General features: G+C 48.3%; 1 protein-coding gene across 5 annotated transcripts in view; it reads right to left on the bottom strand.

Annotated features, from left to right (window-relative positions):
• Positions 1-22594, bottom strand: part of CTIF (cap binding complex dependent translation initiation factor) — a 143383-nt gene that overhangs the window by 111038 nt on the left and 9751 nt on the right. For 4 of the 5 annotated variants that reach the window (XM_042028194.1, XM_042028196.1, XM_042028195.1 and 1 more), the window contains exons 2-3: positions 8561-8773; positions 5376-5459 (exon numbers count right to left, since the gene is read on the bottom strand). In XM_042028194.1, the coding sequence (XP_041884128.1) occupies positions 5376-5459; positions 8561-8740 (264 nt within the window). In that variant the 5' untranslated portion in view covers positions 8741-8773. The remainder of the gene's footprint in view (positions 1-5375; positions 5460-8560; positions 8774-22594) is intronic. The other variant, XM_042028197.1, reaches the window with a different exon arrangement.

The following is a 22594-nucleotide window of genomic DNA, read 5'->3' on the forward strand; positions in this document are numbered from 1 at the left end:
GGCAGGGATACACCAACATGTACTCCCTGGCAAAGCCAGTGTCTGTCTTTCGCTTTCTCTTTTTATTTCGGAAGCATGAAAACAGCATCTGCAACATCAGCCAGCACCCACCTGCCCCAACAGATCCTCAACACGGCGGCCAACCTCAGCCAAATTCAGTGCACAAACTGGCCCTGGGCTATGACATGAGCAGGTCAATGAGATGGAGAGCCTCAAACAAGGTCCTCAAACATGGCACTGTTGGAGCAAGTCCAGAGGAGGTCGTGAGGTTGATAAAAGGACTGGAGCACCTCACCTGTGAAGACAGGCTGAGAAAGTTGGGGCTGTTCAGCCTAGAGAACAGAAGAGCACCTTGAGCACGTGGAGACCTCACAGCACCTTCCAGTGTCTGAAGGGGCTACAGGGAAGCTGGGGAGGGACTCTGCATCAAGAACTACAGTGACACGACAGGGAGTAATGGGCACAAGTTGAAAGAAGGGACATTTAGACTGGATATAAGGAAGATTTTTTTTTTTTCCTGTGAGGGTGGTGAGACACTGGCCCAGGTTGCCCAGGGACATTGTGGATGCCCCAACCTTGGCAGTGCTCAGAGCCAGGTCAGTTAAGGCCCTGAGCAATCCGTTGTAGTGGGAGGTGTCCCAGCCCATGGCAGATGGGTGATTTTTAAGGTCCATTCCACCCCCTTAACGTTCTATAATTTCTAAAAGTCCTTCCAGAGTCATCCCTCTTGTTTTCTCTCAGATCTGGACCCAATGATGGGCAACACAGGCTGTCCACCAGAACAGGGAAAATGATTGACAAATTTAGTCAAGACATCCTGCCAATCCACTGTCTCTCCAGCCCTATCTGGTTAGCCAAGAATTTGGGGCATTACACGCTGCCTGCTGATGTCACTGGACTTAAGCCAGCAAGACAATTTCACTGCTAACTTCAGTTATCTGGACCCGGTGACATGATCCCTTCCCACCTGCCCTTGCAGCATCCACCAGGGAGGATGTCCTGGTGGTTGGTCCCAGGAAGTCAAGCAGCACCAATGCCCGCAAAAAAAAAATTCTCTGGAATTGCAAATGAAATCTGCACAGATAATTGGATTTTCCCACTCTCCATTAAAACTGAGTTCCACTGTTCATTGAAATCTGCCGTTTCCCAAGAGACAGCCTCCATGTATTGCCCCACACCTCCTGCTGCCTTTGCTTTGGCAACATGGCAGCTTTTCCAGCCATGACATCAAGCCATGGACATGGAATGACAGGACCTTAAACCTCACCTCATTCCACTCCCTGCCATGGGCAGGGACACCTTCCACTATCCCAGGTTGCTCCAAGCCCCGTCCAACCTGGCCTGGAACACTTCCAGGGCTCTGGGCAACCTGTGCCAGGGCCTCACCACCCTCACAGGGAAGAATTTCTTTCCAATATCCCATCTAACCCTGCCCTCTGGCAGTGGGAAGCCGTTCCCCTTCGTTCTGTCCCTCCAGGCCCTTGTCACAACTCTTATGTTAGCACAGTTTGGGACGCTCTTTACTCCATGTGGTATCATCTCCAGCCAAGGCCCAAGAGTGCAAACCCACCACCCCACCCTGCTACCATGTGCTGCTGTATCTGCGGGTTTAACAGGAGGGCAAACCAAGCCATCTCCTCCACCACCAGCTCCTCAGGGAAGACAGGACCAGAGTGCTACAAGCAAGGTGTAAGATCATCCAGGTGTGATCCACACACCCTTTCTGCTCCTTCACTGCTCAGATCAGCAACATGACCATCAACTGGGGAAGCCTCTGAGGGCCCAAACCCTGTACCAAGTTCCTGCTGCACCTGGTGGGACATGGACACAATCAGCAGCATGAAACCAAGTCCTGTTTACTGCCAACAACACAGGTTTTTGCTTGGTGATGATGGGTGACAGCCAGCCACCATGGAGGAAGGGAGCGACTTGGCCAGGAAGGAGAATTTTCAGCTCTCCCTCTCCCACTGCCCGGAGAAATGGCACAAACCCGCAGAGTTGCTCTGGTTTTTGTTAATGGCTTTTACGTAAGGGGAGCCTGGGATGAGTTCCTGCCAGGCCTTTCATGTACCAAGAGCTCTGCTGGCTCCCTAAATATGCACCATACCAGAAGTCTTTTACTTAATGAATTGCTCTCAGAAATATATCAAAGAGCTTCCTACTCGCCACAGCCTCACAAGGGGAATGCAAATAAAGTATTATATAAAAACTTCCCACTGGCTCTTTTTGGGGAAGAAAAAAAAAAAATCGAAACATAAAAGGGTTTAAAATTATTCCATTATCTAAACCTTCCTCATTTATAGAGGCAGTGAGGTGCTCAAACAGTATTTTGAGTACCTGGTCTTCGCCCCAGAGGCTCACACGGGGTGAGACCTAGCAAACCTTCTGGTGGTTTAGTGGAGCATGGCCATGCCATGCAGCAAACAGAGAGATCCCAGCAGGAAACCAGAACTACAGATGAGCTGAATACAATTGTGAGACCAGGATTTTCTCAGCACATGAGTTCACAAAATGTATCTCAGAAGATTCCTCCATGAGGAGACCATTTTCTCACAGCCATCCATCCACAGAACTGGAAAGACCAGGAGGTTTTAGTGGGAATTTTCTGTGGTTTTAAGCCACTTCTTTGTATGGGATGCCTATCTGCCAGCCTGTGGGAACTGACATCCATCTAGTCTCACACAGCTGCTAATATGTCTCACCAAGTGGTGCAAGAGCAGGACAAGTCTTGGGTGCTCTTTCCCAGATATAGCAAACAACATCAGAAACCAGCAATTTAGGAATATCCTGGGCTGCAGGTTGCATCAAGACACCTCATTTTTACCCTTAAATTGTATTTTATTCAGAAATTGCTCTCAGCCCCACACTTGTACAACAACCAGTAGATCCTTATATACACACATACTGTATATAAATGCATAGCACATACACACTAAAAAAAATATTTCTTTTATTTTTCTTAACCTTGCTGCCCAGAATTTCAAAGGCATCAGGTCGTCAGGAGTGCATAGGAGGATTATCAGGCATGGGAAAGTGAGCTTCTCTCTAGGCTTCCCTATAACCTTTAGGAAGCCAATTACTTCTGAAAATGCAAGCCTAGACTACTCTGTCTTCAGAGAAAATGAACCACATGCTGAATATATTTCCAGGACTAACCTAGATTTCCATATAAATACCCTTTCTGATGGCCAGGTTAGAACCACGTGAGGCATACCATGATCACTGATACATAACCCACATTTTAACAGTAGCTGAAGCCAGCAGAAATCTCAAATCCAAGTATTTTTCAACTAAGACTGGCAATGCAAAGATCTCAGCTGGAAACACAATAGGAAAACCAGGAATTCAATTTTCTGCCCAAACCCCTCAAATACATAAAAAACTGCAACATAAAAATGCCACCAAAACCAAACCAAACCAGACAAACCCAACCCTGTATTCCACTGGGAAATAATTAGCTGGCTTCTTCCTTAGCAGGTTTGAAAAGTGATCGATAATTTTAATTTAAGACAAACATCTTATTACTGATCTTTTTTTTCAAATATTGAAAGATTCTAGTGAAAACTTAACAGCCAGAAATGGTAATAAACTGCACCTGGTCCTCACCAGCAGCGTTTCACTCATACATCAGTGACAGTGAAAGAAATGCTTGCCTGGACTGAGGAACAATAGCTTGCAGCTCCTCTTTGGTGCCAAGTAAAATTTGTTACTCACAGTTAAAGGAAGCCAAACATGGAGAGAGATAATTACTAGCTCTGCTGCAGGCTGGGAGAGAGCCCAAACACAGGGTAAGCAGCTTGGGCATCAGGAAATGGTGTTTGTGTGTAGGAAAGGAGCTCCCTGTAGGAGGAGATCAAATACGTTTAATTCCGAGGGGAAAAAAAAAAACAAACCAGCAACAAAACCAAAAAAACCCCATGTAAGCTGAAACAAAAGACTGCATGGCACCAGGCAGATGGAGGATGTCAGGAAAATAAAACCCATGCACGACTCCTGCATCCTCCTGTGGTCCCCACCAGCCACTTGCATGTCAGCAGAGCCCTTGGGTAAAGAGCCAGGGACCTTCTTCCCCAGGGAAAGCCCCTGATGCACTCAAGGAAGCTCGATGGAAATGGCCAGCCTCCTGGCTGAACATCCAGCAGCTGTCTGCAGTGCTGGGAGGGAGCGTGGATGATGTTTTGCTGCTGAATATTTTGACGCAGATCAAAGCTGTAATAAATCAAATCCACAATTCCGTCTGGCACCTTCAGGAGCTCATCCGAAGCAGCGCCTCTGTTCAGCACACACCTTCCTACACAGCAACACCCTGCCTTTGCTGGGTGCAGGTGTCAGTAGGGGTGCTCCCAGCATCCCTGCATCCGGGGCTGTGGCAGGGACAGGGTGCCTGACCCCCCTTCCCTCAGCCGAGAAGTCCCAGCATGGCTCCATGTGGGAGGAAGCTGTGCCCAAAATGAGAGCTGCAACATGCCCTGCTCAGACTGGCACAGTCTCTTGTATGCCCTGCAAGGGGCTCCGAGGTTCCCCCTCATGGACCCCACACACGGGACTGAATCTGGAGGACATCAAGCAGGGCAAGAGCACGAAAGCCACCAGCTTGAAGCCACATCTTCAGGTGGGACATCCATCAGCCACAACAACTGGAAATGCTGTTTCCCCTTCCCTCAGATGCCTCAGTCTCACATCTCTTTGGGCAGGTGGTGCTCTCACAGAGCTGATGGTTTCATGGTGACACAGCAGCTCCTCAACCAAGCGACAATGGTCAAAACAAGCCCACACCCTACCCAACCCTCTGCCGTGGGGGTACTCACATGAGGAGGGACAGCCTCCTCCAGCAGTGCTTGGTAAACGCTCCTCACTTGTGTTCACACCACAACCAAGCACCAAATCCGACTCACACCTGGCTCCTGTCACTGCACGACCAACACAGGCTCTCAGCACGTGCAACTTTGCTTCTTCTGCCAGCTCACCCTCTCAGCTGTTTAATGCTCTTCCCTCTAACACCATCCTTGTGCTGCAGCACATAAAAGAGAAGCCCAGCTACACAAAGACCCCTCATTCCAGCTACATCTCATGCTGCCAAGTCAGCTCTGATGCTCCAAAAAGCTTCCTTGGAAAGGTGGCAATAAGAAAGTCTTCAGGAATAAATGTGATGCTCTGTATTTTTCCCCCTTTAAGCCCCTGGTGAACACATCCAACCACACATCAGGATGTTGCCCACCTCTCATGGTTTGGGCAGGAACGAGCTTTTGGATGCCAGGCAGAGGGACACATCTTCCCTCCCAGGGGAGAGGGAAAGCTGGCAGCACCTCCCAGGTGAGGCAGTGCAAGAAATAAAGGCAAAGGTCTGGGGAGGAGGAACTAAACACAAGCCCTACCTGGTTATGTTCATGAGACGACGAGCCCTTCCCTCGGGATGGGGAACAGCTGCCATCAAGCTGCTCGCTACAATCCGCTGTCCACTGCAAAAGGGATAAAAAAAGGGATTGTGTAAAATAATAGCTGGGCTGGGCAAAACTGCTGTGTCAGTCCACAGTGCACAGAAAACACCGTCCAGCCGTGGGCATCGCTGCACACGTGTGGCACCCCCTCCTTTTTGAGGATGATCCCAAAGGCTTTGGTTTGGAAATGCTCCACCCACTGACAGTGGGTACAGGGAAGATGCAGGAACAACTGTGGGAAAGCACTTGATATGGTGCTTTGCAGTAAAATCCAGCCCAAATATCTCCTTGCTGACTCTGATAGTGTTTGGAATATCACACACCAGGGTGGCTTGACTTTATCACTCTTTTCCATGGAATTCTTCCATGGAAAGTTGGGAAATTTCTGCTTTTCCCAACTCTTGTGTGCGTCAGGGATGGATATATGCCCTGAGCTGCCAACACCCTGTGTTTTCATTTTAAACAAAACAGAAAATGAGGATGGAACTGTAGGTTTGGCCATTGCCATACATGGCCATAGGGGATCAGCAGATGCTTAGGCCAGGTTGCCCCAAGGTTGGGCAGCAAGGTGCCTCCACCAAAATAATTGAATTTGGTGTCATTTGTTGCTTTGGTTTTTTTTTTTTCCCCTAAAGAAATGAAGGGCTGCATCATACTGGTGAAAAAAAAAAAAAAAAAAAAAAAAAAGGCAATTTTCACTTGACAAACATGAGAGATGCTGTTTAATCCCAAAAGTCATTTTGTCACTCCTTCAACAAAGCGAGGACTGACCAGCCCCTCTTCTGAGGTCCTTCATGCTGGAAGCACTTGGCTGCTCCAGAGACACTCAGTGCTTGGTACCATCACCAAGGATGATGTGCCAAGAAAATGAAAAGCCATTTTCATTGTTTTTTATACAAACTAACACCTGAGAGCTCCCTGACAGGTATGGATGAGGCCACAAAATAAGAGTCACCACTACAACTGCCCATGATCCCTGCTCTCATCAGAGAGCCCATTCTAGCTCACAGATGCAGGGATCTCAGTCTCCCCTCATTAAAGAGAGTGATGACTCTCTCTCTCCTGCCACCTCTGCTGACCCACCTGGACAGGCTCATGATGCCATCACTCTTGAGAGCCTTTTACCAGACCTATCCCTATCTCCTTTAACAATTTGGAGTGCAAACACATGCCTGGAAAGGTCTCTCAAGGTAAAAGCTCACTCATTATTGTCCACAGCAAAATATAATTGCATTTTTCCCTCTGACTTTCCTCTTTTTTTCCTGGTGGGAGCAAGGTTGAGGACATCCCCATCACAGGAAGATCCACATTTTGGGATTCTCTGAAGTGCTGATGGATTCAGCTCCCCTGAGAGCAGCATGGAGGATGTGCCTTTCCTTCCTGCCCCCAGCAAGGAGAGCAGTTGTCCAGGGATGCGGTACCATCCAAGCAACTCTCACACACATGTGAATGGATTTATCCACTCTCAGGCAGGGAAAACACTATTACAGCCATAAGGAAACAAACTGCAGGGAGATTAAGTAACTTGCCCAACATTAAAGATTTAGTTGCTGGCAGAACCTCGCAGTTAAAAACCATTTCCTTGGTCTCAGCCGAGTGCCTTTCCCCTAAATCCATCTTTCTCCCTCTGGCTTTCATTAAGAGGGAACGTGCCACCTTCCATCAGGCTGGCTGCCACCAGGGTTACTCCAGCCAGCTGCAGGATGTGAGCGTATTTATTCCTTGCTTTGCTAAGAACTGATCAGGAAGAGAAAATCAGAAATAAAAATTCCTGATTATTTCTGATAGGAGGAAAAATGAAAACCTTTGTGAGACAAAAGATAATTCCTTCTTGGTGCATCCATTAAGACATGGCTTGATAAACGCAAGTGACCTAAGTGAAAGCCCATCCTCACTTTTTGTCTACTACACAGCCCTAGAAATACAAAATGCTGCGTTTTGATGAAGTTTCACAATAAATCCTAATTAAACTTCCGCATCAGTGGTCTGGGGTACAACCACATTTAGCTGCTTCATTTGAGGCGCCTCTAAAAGTGGTTTAATTAAAAGAGTCAGATCTTTCATTCAGATCGTTCATTTCATTTAGAGTTCAGATCTTTCATTATTAGGAATTTTTCTTTCAAAATAGAACCCAGCCATCTTGAAAGAGAACAGTCTCAGAACTGACATTAAAAACTCAGCAGCTCCTTTTTTCCAGGGCAGGCCAGGAAGGAAAGCTAAAATGCCATTTCCACAACTGGAAGATGGATTTGGTTGCTGTAATCAAGGATTTTAATGCAAAAACTGTATATGGTTTTCAGAGAATTAGAAATTTTTGCCCTTAAGATGCAGAGGGAGCCCAGGCTTACTGGCAGAGCAGTGGACAGGCTGGAAGAGGTTGTAAAACTTTGTCTATTAATTTATTTCTAATTCAATACTACTTCTGAACTTGACACGTTAATAAGTAGAACATGTCTGTTTGACCTGAAGCCCCTCCAAAGCATCACTTCAAACACAGACATCTTCCAGCCTTTGGTTAAAAAATACACTTTGGATCACTAGATTTTTAAATATATTTTCTCCTGCTTCTAAGGGCTTTGATCCTCAAATTGTAAAAGACCTCTTCACCAAAACCTGTTCTTAAAAAGGTTCCTTTAGTAATTTCTTTACATCGAGGTGGTATGAAAACAGGTCTGGAGCTCTGGGTCAGATCCTCAGCTCCAGCAAACCTGCAGAGCTCAGACAGATCAGATCAAACACTGCTGATACCAGATAAAGAAGGGATCCCTCATATACAGAATTATGGAATGGTTTGGGTTAGAAAGGATCTTAAAGCCCATCTCATTCCACCCCCTGCCAAGGGCAGGGACACCTTCCACTAGACCAGGTTGCTCCAAGCCCCATCCAACCTGGCCCGGAACACTTTCAGTGATGTGCCTTGAGACCATAAAAAAACAAACCCAGCATCAGGAGACTGCTACCATCAGGTTGGAGACCTCAAACACATCCCCCAACAAACAAGCTGCCCAAACCCCAGAGTTTTATCACATCCTGCTTCACATCCAAACCCTGGAGAAGCTAAGCCTACAAGCCACCAGCGTGCCCCAGCCCCTCTCCCACCCTCCAGAGAGCCTTTCACCCACCTGTGAGACGTGGGACTGTGTCTTCTCACTCTCGCCATCCCCCTCAGTTTTGTCTGTGAGCAGCCCCTGGACCTGGTACTCCAGGACGTAGCTGTCGATGAAGCGCTCCAGCTCCTCAATCTCCTGGGAGCGGCTGCTCCCCGCCTCCGAGGAGGCTGATGCCACTGAGGAGCTCTCCATCCCTTCAGGGGACACGCCGGGAACACAGGGGGCCTGAGAAAGCGGGACAAAGAAAGACAGCAAGGAATTATTTCCTGGTAATTATAAAAAAGATTAAAAAACCCAGCAGACAAAGCCTATTGGCTACCACAGGCAGGATATTTTTTGCTGTATGTCTGCATTTCCAGTAATATTTATAATAATCCTAGGTGGTTGCATTTAGGGTTTCCAGGCATGCAAAAAATGTTCCATTTCTGTAATATTCCTGCATTTAAGGACAACAGACATATTTCCTGTCCTCCTGCTTAAAACCCAAACTGCTGAAAACCTCCAGACATATGCACAGGAGAAAAAAACCCCCACACTAACATGTTTGATTTAATAAATCCAAAGCACTAGTTGTGCTGGATATGGGTGAGAAGCTGGGGGTAATGGACAAGGGTGAGGAAGAGGATGATAACTGATAAGCTTCTCTAGGGCAGTGGCAGTAAACAATGGTGCGACTGTCAATGGTCCAGTGAGGAGGCGAAACAGAGATCAGAACAGAATTCACTTTTAAAACCTCTCGCTGCAGAAAACTGGCTCTACAGAAGATGCAGGGGATTTATAATGCTCTTCTTCCTGTTTCTCCAGGGCTCAATGCCAGTAACACCATAAAGAAAAGAAACCACCAGCTCCTGGAACTGTGCTGGGCATGGCACTGCTCTCTGCTCCCTGTGACCAGGGCAGGACCCAAGGAAATGGCTGGAGCTGTGCCAGGGAGGTTTAGGTTGGAGATCAGGGAAAGGCTCTTCCCCCAGAGGGTGCTGGGCACTGCCCAGGCTCCCCAGGGAATGGTCCCGGCCCCGAGGCTGCCAGAGCTCCAGGAGCGTTTGGACAGCGCTGCCAGGGATGCTCAGGGTGGGATTGCTGGGGTGTGTGTGCAGGGCCAGGGGCTGGGCTCTGATCCTTGCAGGTCCCTTCCAGCTCAGGATATTTTATAATTCTATGTTTGGAAAGAACGAGGCCTTGGAGCAGTGTCTTGTGGTAAGACCCCTATTCCTCCTTCCCTGCAGCTGGAGGGGAGAAGACACGGGAGCTCCCAGCACACTGCAGGACACAACAACTTCATCCCTCTCCTTCACCAGGAATGGGAAGAGTCTGCTTTGACATGAGTATAAAATTGCTAAGCAAATTCGGAGTGAGTCACATGCCATCCGGAAGGGAAGGGGGGGAAAAAAATATCTGTTCCCAGCTCATGTAATTTCCAGCTCCTGAATTATTTTCTTCTCTGTCACTTCTGAACAATTGTGGCTTCATTTGGAAACTGCAGAGAATAAGCAGTACTGGCCTAAAGGATTTCATCTGCTTGAGGAGTTATTCCCAAATGTGCCCAGACTGTCAAAAAGGCTCATTATGTAGATCAATATCACACATTCGCTCCTGAACAAAAATCATGTGGCATACTAAAAAGGACAAAGAAAAAAGAAAAAAGTCAAGAAAGAAAAAAGAAGGAGCCCTGGAGGAGGGCATGCTTCTCTCCTTTTCACTAATTAGTGCCAATTACCAAATGGAAAGCACCAATTATTAAACAGAAGGTACTAAAGAAAGAGTTGGGAGCATAGGAGGCTCCCATGAGTCCTGGAGGGGTGTGATGGCATGGGGAGATGGCATGAGGCAGGGGACAAATGATACAGGTGGCATCACTCGGGATGGAGTGAGCAGGGTCAGAGGTTATCCTCCATCCCACTGGGCCACACGTTACAAAACCCAAAGTTTTTTTGCCTATTTTAGGGTTTTTTGAGGGCGGCACTGGAGGAAACCAAGCCCAGGGCACTCCCCTGGGGATGCTCCGCGTTGAATACCCATGATAAAACATGAAGTAGAAGAAGAACTAGCACATGCCTCCACTTTTGGGGTGCCCAACCAGCATTTTGTCAAGTAGCAACAGGAGAGATGGCAAACTGAAAGGAAACACATCTGTCAGAATTCACCAGGTCCAGGAAACAAACACAAACCACATATTTGAGATATTTGTGGATCTCTAGTGGGAAACTCTGAAACCAAATCATCTTGTGGTACCTTCACCTCCCTCTAAAGGAAACCATCACTCAACTCCTGCTCTTCCTGGTGATCTGTGCCTGGAGCTGGTTTCCCACCTCACCTCGCCCTCAAAACACGTACAAAAAAGAGGTTTTCAAAGAAAAACCCAAACCCACACTTGAGCATCAAAGCATTTGGCATCTTCCCACACTGAGCAAACAAATGCTCATGAGAGCTCTTCATGAAGCGGTGATCCCTTGGCTCTGTGCTGGCTCAGCACCTACCACAAAGGATTCCCAGACCCCAGGTACATTCCTTAATCATAATTAAGAGAGATCAACTTCAAATTTGCACTTTTTTCCCTCCCCTCTACTTTGTCAAAGCACAAAGTCCATAAGTTTTGGGAGTTTGAAAATTACCTTCCAAATCTTTCCTATCCCTGAAAGTGTCCAAGGCCAGGTTGGATGGGCCTTGGAGCAACCTGATGCAGTGGAAGGTGTTCCTGCCCATGGCAGGGGGTTTGAGCTAGAGGACCTTGAAGGTCCCTTCCAACTTAAATCACTGTAGAATTCTATGATTTTACAGAGCCCATGTTGTGCTCATTACTGTGATCATTAAAGAAGGAATCATCAGCAGAAAAAGTCAATAGAAGTACAAATGGCTTACTATAACTTAGTAATTATCAGCATTACTGTAATGTATAATTATTATTAATAGCTGTTATTAAGGGTGATCTAAATGGGGTTCTTGCTGTAGCAAGACTATGCAGTTTTTATGGCAATTATATAGTTTTACCATTCATCGGCAAATAATAAGAACAAGCATTTTTTATGACACTTGTGGGCTCATTCCCTTTCTCCCAAAGGTGCTCCAGGCTTGCTGAACTTGTGGAAACAAGTAGTGAGTTTGATAGGTGAAATACTGCAATGGAGAAGGAACCCACTTTGGGTTGGGAGGCAACAGGAGAGCGGAACTTGCAATCAGAATGATATAAGAAACGGTGAGTCCGTGATGAGAAGACCACGGACACACAGGACAGTGATGTATTTCCATCAGCTCATTGCAGGCTGGGTGAGAGGACCCCACACCCAGATCCTCCCCCAGGGAGGAGGCTCCAGCCATTCCCCTCCACACCAAAAGCTCTCCAAAACCTGGACTGCAGAAGCCTGGCAGCGCCAAGACAGCACAGGCAGGGCAACTTCACACAGCTCTTCCCCTGGGGTGAGACCCACCTGTGTCCCAGCCATGCCAAGGGATTCCAGCCCTCCAAACAAACACCATTCCCTGAGGCGAGGAGCTGGGGCTTCTGGGCAAAAACACGCTGGCACAGCAACATTACAGCAAAACTGCTACCCATAAAGAGATCTTCCTAAAACAATTCTTACAGTACCATTGAATCATGGAATTGTTTAGGTTGGAAATGCCCTCCAAGACCATTGAGTCCAAGCATTCCCCCAGCACTGCCAAGGCCACCACTGACCCATGTCCCCAGGTGCCACATCTACACGGCTTTTAAACTGCTCCAGGGATGGAGGCTCCTCCACTGCCCTGGGCAGCTCTGCCAGGGACGGACAGCCACTTCCATGGAGGAATTTTCCCCCAATATCCAACCTTGACTTCACCTGAGGCCGTTCCCTCTCCTCCTGTCCCTGTTCCCTGCCAGCAGAGCCCGACCCCCCCGGCTGCCCCCTCCTGTCAGGGACTTGTGCAGAGCCACAAGGTCCCCCTGAGCCTCCTTTGCTCCAGCCTGAGCCCCTTTCCCAGCTCCCTCAGCCGCTCCTGGGGCTCCAGCCCCTTCCCAGCTCCGTTCCCTTCCCTGGACACGCTCCAGCCCCTCAATGTCTCTCTTGTCCTGAGGGGCCCAGAGCTGTCCCAAGGACTGAAGCACCAGCACCAGCATCCCCAGGACCTTTTCCCAGCTTTCCAGCCCCTCTGCCCGAGCCTAGAGCTTTAGGGGCCTGGGGTGACCCAAGTGCAAGCCAGTTCTTGCTCCAATTCATCCAGACAAACCCACATCCTGACCTGCTGTTAGGCCAACAACACCACACCTTGCTCCTACGCGAGGTCCAACGTGATTGAGCATCCGCAAAGGAAAGAAAATGAATAGATTGCTTTTCCCAGTGTTTTGCTTCTGTTGGATGGATGCTAAGAGCCTAAAATGCTTTTGCACACATGGACGAATTTCTTTGAAGGCTGTGGCTTCCAAAGCAAGAGAAACAGGAGCACAACACTGTCACACATGCCAAATTGGTGAAAGTTGGAAGCAGATTTACCTGACAACTACACAGCCAGGTGCTAATACCCAATGCCAAGGCCTAGGTAAGGCCACTGAGAAAGAACTCTAAAATACAGAGTTCAGGCAGAACTACTTCCTGCATTTGGCTTCTTCACACCGGAACAGAAATTCAGTTACTGAAAGGTGTAACCACCACCAATCCCAAGAAAGGGCAACTGCCCAGCCCATCTTTCCAACAACATGGCCTCCCTCAGCTGGTCAGGCTTAAATGACTGACTTAAGGCATTTAATTGGAAAACCCATGTCTCTTCCTTACTTACCCTCCAGTCAAACACTGAAAAAATCCCAGGCCAATCCTCCATTCCTCTGTGACTCCAAAGTGAAGTCAGGAGGAATGCAGAGCATCCTTTATGCATACAAGATTTATTTCTCAGAAATGCCATTACAGGCCAGCTGCTGCAGAGGCAGGCTGTGACAGGCTACAGAGCTATCCTGACAGATCCCTGAAAGCCTTTGTCTTGCCACATGGGATTTATCATCCCAGAGTTTTCTAGGAACAAGAGATGCCTCCTATAAAAGGCAGCTGCGGTGCAAATTCTTCACGTACCAATGCAGCCACCTGCTTCCAGAATGTTCTGTGATAGGACATCCAGCATCCCTCTTGTGTTAGTTCTCCCTTGGGAGTTTATAACAGACTGTGATCCAGCAGGTCCCTTCTGCTCTGAGACACCTGGGACATGAACTGAGGAACAGCTCAGCAGCCGAGATTTGTCCATACCTGAATGCAATGATGGTAAAACTGAACCAAACCTGATCCCCAGGGAAACAGAGGGAAGGGCCCCATCCCAGTCCCAGACATCACATCCTCTCTCATGAGCGACCAACACCAACTTTCACATCTCTTGTCCAGGCTCCAAAATCCCCCATACATGAGAGATACTTTGACCACACAGACCAGGGCAGAGCAGATAGCGCAGGACAACCCTTCTACTTCTTATCTACTTATCAGCACCTTCCGGTCAGGTGAAACCCTCTGTGTGCCTCGACTCTGCAAACAACCATGCACCAGCTCACACTCTGACAGCAGCACAGGCACAAAGACCTTCGACTGTCTGCGTTTGGGGCTGGAACTCCTGGCCATCAGCACGGCTTGGTTCCCAGCATCTCCTTTTAATGAGCCCCTCCTGTAGCAATATTTTCCCTCTCCTCATCCAGCCCATTTCCAACAACAAGCAATTAGCAATGTGTCTCTCTCAAGCGGTGAGAGTATCTCAGAGAACGAGACGAGCAGTTTACTGCTGGCAGGCAGCTCTTGTACCCAGCCACCCGCAGTTACTAGGGAAAATAAAAGCAACAGAGATGAACCATGACTCCCTGTACCCAGGTACTGCTGCATCTCCACAAAGCATCAGGTCTCTTTCTTGGATTTGCTACTCTAAAACCAATACCTTTCCAGACACCAAAACATCAAGTGTGGAAATGTAAATTATTACACCCTGGATCTGAGCCTTTTCTAATTAAAATGTAAACACCTTTGAAAACCACATCGAGTGTTTACTGCTGCGGGCCAGCCTTGGGCTTTTCAGATACTGATGCATGCACAGTTGGCTGAGCATTTAATGTATTTCACCATCCCTCCCATCTCAGGTCTGGTTTCTGGTACCTGGTGATGCAGAAAAACCCCAGTGACTGGACAGGACAGGACAGGAGCCCACCAGCTTCCACACTACAGTGCCACTCACGAGCCTGGCATGAACACAGCAGGCAAACACCATGGTGCATTGAAACAGAGCCATTAAAACAAACACAGAAGTAAATGGGGAGAAAAAACAGAGGGACAGCCAAGTGCTGCAGAATCCAACCCAAAACAGCCAGCTTGATTCAGCAAGGAAGGGCGAGCAGTAACCAGAAAGCCAGAAATCCCCGATTCTCACCCAGACAATAATTTATTATGTAGCTTGCTTCCCTGCAATAAGCAGCTCTTCGTGGTTGGAAAGTGGATCTTTTTTCTTCTCTTCTTTTTAAACAAAACCAAAAGCCACATCACCCTTAGAAACATAAAGACTTTTAGTGTGTCAAATCTGTGCATGAGGTTGGAGTGGTTTTCCACCAGATGGGTTTCCTTGCCTGAGGGAAGACATTACCTTTGGCTTGTGATAGATATTATCAAAATAGAAAAGGAAAAAACAGCACACAGCTAAGAAAACTACTATCTGAACATCAGGTGAGTGGAGGTGGGTTTATGGGCTCACCCCATGGGATGCTCCTCTGCAGGGGATGTCACGGCAAGGAGACTGCTGGAGCATCACTCTGGCTGCAGCAACAACAGCAAGGAATGCTCACAGACTTTGATACAAATTCAATACATGGAAATGCATCAGCATTTCTAGATGTAAAATCTGAAACAGGTCATAAAAAGCCTCCAATCAACAACCCCTGAATTGTGAACAGCCTGAGTTTTATAACCTATTTTACACTGGTTCATGCTACAAACTGTGACTTAAGCCAGACATAATCAATTTCCACATTCCCCTGCTCCTGCTACAAGCTAACGGAACGAGAGCCAATGTTACATCTTACCCTTGTTATTTTTCACCTTTAGAAAGGAAAATGTTGCCAGGTAAAGATATTGAACAATTATTATGAATATCTGAAGAAACAGCATTTCACACATGTTCTCCTCTTTGGAGCTGCACTGCTTCTCCTTGGAGAGCACAGAGCATCACTCCAGCAGCTGGGCAGGATGTGATGGCTGCAGGGATCATGCTGGGAGACATGAACCAAGGATGTTCTCCTGCCAGATGAGCTTGCACACGTGCACCATGCACCTGTGTGTGCTCCTCTGCGATGCACCTAGCAGGTCACAACACCTGTCTTTTGCCCAGCTCTTTTGGCACCCCAAGGGATGAGCCATGATCCCATGGAAGCAGCAACCAGGGTGCAAAACTCCCTGTGCAGGCAGAGCTCTGCAGGCAGAGAGCACAGCCCACATCCTAAACAAAAGCATCACAACCACAAGCTGATCCATACACAGTCGCTTGCGTGCCCGTGCCGGCTGCCGTGCATCATCCTTTGTAAATAAATGAAGGGAAACCATTATCAGGAAGGAAATCTTTTCTTTCCAGGCACCCAGGCAATATAATGGGCACTTGGGCTGTGAAAAGCTCTGTAATCCTAAAAGACACATCCAACTCTAAGTTGAGATGTCAACCTGCTGAAGTAATCCATCCTGCTGGTGGCTGCCGATGGGAGGGATTGGGCAGGAGCAGAGCATCCTGGTCAGCAGCAGGGCAGGCGTGGAGGCTGCTTAATCCCTATTAAATCATGCCCCTGGTTCACTGGCAAAAAGCATTTTTGTGCCTGTATACCAGCTTGGAGCAGCATTCAGACAACATACCTTGGCCACCAGCCAAAACTCTGGAGCTGCCACTCTGGATGGATTTTATGCTAGCAGGAGCTAGCTGGTCCTCTCCTCCTGGGAATCCTAGGATCACAGAACAGTCTGGGTTGGAACAAACCTTTAAAGGTCATCCAGTCCAACCCCTTGCCATGGACAATGGCACCTCACACTAAACGAGGCTGTTCCAAGTGCTATCCAACCCAGCCTTGGACACTGCCAGGGATCCAGGGGCAGCCACAGCTGCTCTGGGCACCCTGGGCCAGGGCCTGCCCACCCTCCCAGACAGCAATCCCTTCCCAATATCCCATCCAGCCCTGCCCTCTGGCACCGGGAAGCCATTCCCTGGGTCCTGTCCCTCCATGCCTTGTCCCCAGTCCCTCTGCAGCTCTCCTGGAGCCCCTTTAGGCCCTGCCAGGGGCTCTGAGCTCTCCCTGGAGCCTTCTCTTGTGCAGCTGAACACCCCCAGCTGTCCCAGGCTGGCTGCAGAGCAGAGGGGCTCCAGCCCTGGAGCATCTCGGTGGCCTCCTCTGGACTGGCTGCAGCAGCTCCAGGTCCTTGTGCTGTTGTTCCCCAGGGCTGGGGCAGCTCTGCAGGTGGGGTCTCCCCTGAGCGGGGCAGAGGGGCAGAATCCCCCTGCCCTGCTGCCCACACTGGGGATCAGCCCAGGGCACGGGGGGTTCAGGTCCAGCTCTCCCCCACAGCACCCCCAGGTCCTTCTCCCAGGGCTGCTCCAGCTGCTCATCCCAGCCTGGATTGATCCCAGGGGTTGCCCCAACCCTGGTGCAGCTCCAGCACTTGGCCTTGTTAAACCTCAGAGGTTCCCATCCTTAAGGATTCTCACCTCCACCCCCACCACCTGCTTCTCTTCATCACAGCTGTCCCCTTTTTTGGAAATGAATCTCTTCTATGCAACAAGGCAAGGGACAGGAGAGCCTCAGGTGCATCCCAAATTCAACGCTTCTGAAAGGGGAAATAGGAATGAGGAAGCAAGAAGATTTTTGAAACACCAGCCACCTTCTGCACCATCAAAAGCAAATCTTCCCTGGGTTGCTGCTGCTACAACCAAAGGCAGCAACCCTTCCCAGCCTTGGGTATGGTGCTGGTTGGGATGGGGTTACATGAGGAAGAGGATTTGAAGGAGAGACAGTTCCCTCTGAACCAAGGATGGCTCACTCCCGGGGATCTCTGTGCATTCTGCCCAATGTGAGTTGCTCAGCTAGAACTGGAAAGAGAAATCATCAGTAAACCTGTGCCACATTGCAGAGGAAAGTGGACAACAACTTACCAAGTCCTCTCTGAGCTAGTTAAGCTCAACTGAAAAACTCCATGCACAAATGAGTATATTCAGAGATTTTCTGAATCTTTAATTAGCTTCAGTTCTTAACAAACAAACAAAAGCCCTAAAAAATCCCACTCAACAACACCCACAAACAAATAAAATTTCCCAAACCTGCCTCTGGACCCCCACTACTCCACTGTGTTCTAATGTTTAAGTTATAAAAGAAGCAGCAGATTGGTTTTTACATCACAACCACCCTGGGACCATCAGTCATTGACCTTATCAGTGCCCATAGGGCAGCAGCCATGAGATGAGATACTCTAAATATTCTAGTGGAAAAGAATAGGATTTGGGGAAAGTACAATTCCTTCTGCAATTCTGTACATGCAGAAGGAAAAGCAGATGTTTCCTCATACTGTTTCTGGTAATAATAATAATAATAATAATAAATTAAGAGTCAGGAAACCAAACAAAAGGCCTGGAGAAGCACATGGGGAAAGGGAATCCTGTGGGGTCAGTGTCCAACACCACATGAACAGGTTCACCATGACAAAGGTGGCCACAGCCAGCATTCCCCATGCTCTTCCCAACTTTTGGAAGCTTCTGCTTGGCAGAGAAAGGCACAGCCTGATAGACACCCCAGCAAGGCATTTGACTCCCATATTTTTGACCCCAGACTGAGCCAGTCACCAAAGCTTTTCCTTCACCTGGAAGTTGTAGGTTGGACAGTGTCTTCCTTAGCTCCTGCTCCTGGAGACATGAACTGGATGTGGTCAGGACAGTCAGCTTCCATCCAGCAAAGTGATTGCATTATGGAAAAGTGACTCCCACTTCAATCAGAGGGACCATCCAAATTCAACTGTGACTGCTGTGGGCAAAGAGCATCATCTAAGGCAGCTCTCACAGCTTGAGACAATCACAGAATCTCAGAATTGTTTGGGTTGGAAGAGGCCTTAAAGCCCATCCAGTTCCACCCCGTGCCATGGGCAAGGACACCTTCCACTGTCCCTGGTTGCTCCAAGCCCCAATGTCCAACCTGGCCTTGGACACTGCCAGGGATCCAGGGGCAGCCACAGCTGCTCTGGGCACCCTGTGCCAGGGCCTGCCCACCCTCACAGGGAAGAATTTCTCCATAAAAGAGTTTCTTCCTAGATGCCCCTGCAGAACCTAAATCCACTTTTCAGCCTACAAGGATCTCATGCCATACTCTCCCACATAATTTCCCACTGCAACTAGGAGAACAAATGTGATACCCAGATGGACCCGGGTTTCGCACTGGGCCCCCAGCAGCTGCCCCAGGAAGGGACATGATGCAGCACAGGCACCCACCAAGGGCCTCACCAAGCCCAGGGATGCTGCTGTGTGGCAGGGATGGGCTCCCTGTGAACCCACCACACTGACAAAGTCCCAGCAGCAGGAACGCCCAGCCTAGGATGGGGTGGGGGATCAGACCCTCCCCAAGCTTTGCTTTGTACAAGGAGCATGAACCAAGCCCACGAGCTTAACCCTCCTCTCAAATCCATCCCCAGCTTTCAGCTCCTTCCAGCAGCTGATGAGACAGCTTGAATCAATTCACCAGGAGAACGCCTGCCTTAGGGAACCAGCCCAAAAATACCAAGCACCTCCCCAGACAGGAATTTTTGGGAGCTACTGGCCAGCCACCAGCCTCCTTTCTGAGGCTTGAAGTGCATTTTATTGCGATCACTCCCAGACTATCACTCCGTTGGGTGCTCTGCACCAGCAATGCTGCTGCAGATCTCCAAAAATTCCCTTCCCAGGTGGCACCACTCCACCTGTGGTTATTCCCCCCTAAATTGCAGTGAGTCAGGAGTGACAAGAAGCCAGCAATGGGGGTGGGAAGAGCAGCCTGATGACCCCCAGGGTATAAAGATGCTGCAAGCACTTGCACATTTATCACCCAAGGGACCTCTGGGTTTGATTAATAACAGGAAAATGAAGCAGCTTCACTTGGCTGAGTCCTGGCAGGCAGGAGCAGGACAGGGAGGTGCTTGTTATTACAAAGCAAATAGAAAGACAGGTACTTCCAGGACACAACAAGTAATCTGTTTTGAAATGAACATGAGCTTGGGGAGTGCCTATTTACCTCCATCAGCAGCAAGGATAGCTGGGACTGGCCCTGATCAAGACAGCTTTGGGATTCACCGACCTGTGATCTTCCCTGCTGTCAGTGTCCTTGACACCAGTCCCTTCTGCTAACCCCAGGTCTCGGACCACAGAATGCTTTGGGTTAGAAGGGATCTTCCAGTCCCACCCCCTGCCATGAGCAGGGACACCTTCCACTATCCCAGGTTGCCCCATCCAGCCTGGCCTTGGACACTTCCAGGGATGGGCCAGACACAAATTCCCTGGGCAACCTGTACCAGGGCCTCACCACCTGATTTTTTCCTAATATCTAATCTAAAACTCCTCTCTGTCAGTTTGAAGCCATCCCTCTGTGTCCTGTCACTCCAATAGCCTCTCTCTGTCTTTCCTGTAGGCTCCCTTCAGGCACCGCAAGAAAGCCCTGTTGAGTCCCAGTGCTGCTGCTGGTGTACTGGGGACAAGAACCTCAAATTTGTTCCAAAATACCCTTGAGCTGCTCTTTGTGTCCACCTGTTGCACCCACCATGGACCCAAATGTGCCATGCACTACACATGTGACTGGGGTGTCACCAGTTCCTCCATCCCGCCTCGCTTCCCTCTCTTGTAAAACACAAACCCTGTTCTTTTATTTCATGGGACACTAAATTTCCACAGCTCTCCATTACAGTGTAAAATAATTTAAAGACACATTTCATTTGGGATTGAAATGGGACTTGACATTATTTTGTTTCCTGTTTCAACAAAATACCTGCTCTCATTGAACCCAGCTAAAAACACCCTTATCCCCCACAACTATCCTTGGCACCATGATTTTTCTACAGGCTAATTAAGCAAAAAAACCAAAAAATAGAATTAGCATTAATTATTTGTTGAGGAGAATTCACAGTATCTGAGGATAACTTGGGGTACCCACCCAAAGGATCATGGGGGGAGGGCTGCAGGGGCAGCACAGGGGAGCAGCATCAGCAAGCTTCAGCAGAAACATCACAGCAGGATGCCTGCTATTCATGTACCTTTGACTTCAGAGATTAAATAGAGAGCCCAAACTACATTGCTTTGCAGAAAAAAAGGGGAGAAAAAAGGAAAAAAAAACGAGATGAGGGATAATTTAATTAATCAAGGGACTGTTTAGTGCTGTACACCCAGATGGTGTCTCACATCAAAGGGTTTTGAAGGTGAAGCCTCACCATTCCCTGCTTTTGGGTGCCTGCACAGGATGCCCATCCGAGGGGTCTTTTATGACTGACCACTTCAGCAGCAGAGTTTAACAGGGGACTGGAAAAGGCACTTCTGCAACAAATTATGCAGTATCAATGATAAAGAAAATAAACCTCATTCTTAGTGCTGAGGTAGTGCAGGACTTGGAAGCTTCAGGGGAAGATGCAAAGAATGCCAAGATAAACACACAGCTCTGGGGCTTGGGGCAGGCTCTTCCCACTCCCTCTAGAGCTTTTATAGAACCATGAATGTTTTGGGTTTGAAGGGACTTTTAAAACCATCCAGTTCCACCCTCTGCCATGGGCAGGGACACCTTCCACTATCCCAGGCTGCTCCAAGCCCCGTCCAACCTGGCCTGGGACACTGCCAGGGATGGAACAGCCACAGCTGCTCTGGAAAACCTGTGCCAGTGCTTCCTGAAAACCCTGGTACCTCCACGGGAATACCTTGCTGCTGGTGAGCATTCCCACATGTCCATGACATCCAAAGGCCTTCCAGCACCAAGAACCAGAGGTGACACCTGGCAATCAAGCCCCACATGTCCCCTCCTGCAGTGTGGGACAAGGGTCGTGCTTCTCCTCTGTCACAGTCTCCAGAGGAACAGAATTCATCCCTGAAGAAGCAAAAGTCTGAACCCATCACATAATAACAATATTATTTTTAAAAATCGCTTGTTTGCCAGCAGCCTAGATTTGGCTTGATGAATTTTAAATAGTTTTGGTCAAGTCACTGCAGCCAAACCACTGGGAAGAAAACAGTAAAAAAACCTGAAAAAATAGTTTCCTTTTTTTTTTTAGGGGTTGGTATTTTTAAACAAAGGATTTTTTCTTTTATTTCGTGGTGATGCACACTGAATTTCCACAACTCTCCATTGTAAAATAATTTAAGACAGATTTAATTTTGGATTGAAATGGGACTTGACATTATTTTGTTTCCTGTTTCAACAAATAAAACTATGTATTTGCATTGAACCCAGCTAAAAACACTCTTATCTCCCACAACTATCCTTAGCAGCATGATTTTTCTACAGGCTAATTAAGGAAAAAAATGGAGTTAGCATTAACTCTTTGCTGTATGGCCTGGTGTAGAAGAGTATTCACAGAATCTAAGGGCAGCTTGGGGTACCCACCCAAAGGATGCAGCAGTGCTTCAGGAAAGAAGATGCAATTTAAAGTGTTACTGTAATTCACTTGTAAGTTAGAAAGTCAGGAACCTCAGGGAAGTTCAGACATATATTTTATTTCTAAAGAAGAGGGAAATAAGGAAAATGGGAACCCACACTCCCCCAAGAAGAAGGGGCACTGGTGCAGCCCCAGTTCTGCAGGCAAGGTGGAACACCAGGCACAAGCCCAGTGCCCTTCCAGTCTTTAACCTCCCAGCAATGCCTTTGCTTTGGCTTGTTCACAGCTCCTCCACGGGCTGCTCTGCCCCAGGAGAAAATATTTACTCTCCAGAGACTATCAGGCACTGCACAAGATAACACCCAGGGCTGCAGAAACCCTGACGCAGATAAAGCCTTGCATGATGCCCCCGCTCCATCCTCTCCCACTCCCTTTCAGGTCCGACCGGATCTCAGACGGGGCGAGGGGATAAAAAACCCCAAACAAAACAGGTTTT

Source organism: Corvus kubaryi, unplaced genomic scaffold (assembly GCF_017639235.1).
Source record: "Corvus kubaryi isolate FWS band 111438036 unplaced genomic scaffold, C.kubaryi_AGA036_p1.0 37308, whole genome shotgun sequence".
NCBI lineage: Eukaryota > Metazoa > Chordata > Aves > Passeriformes > Corvidae > Corvus > Corvus kubaryi.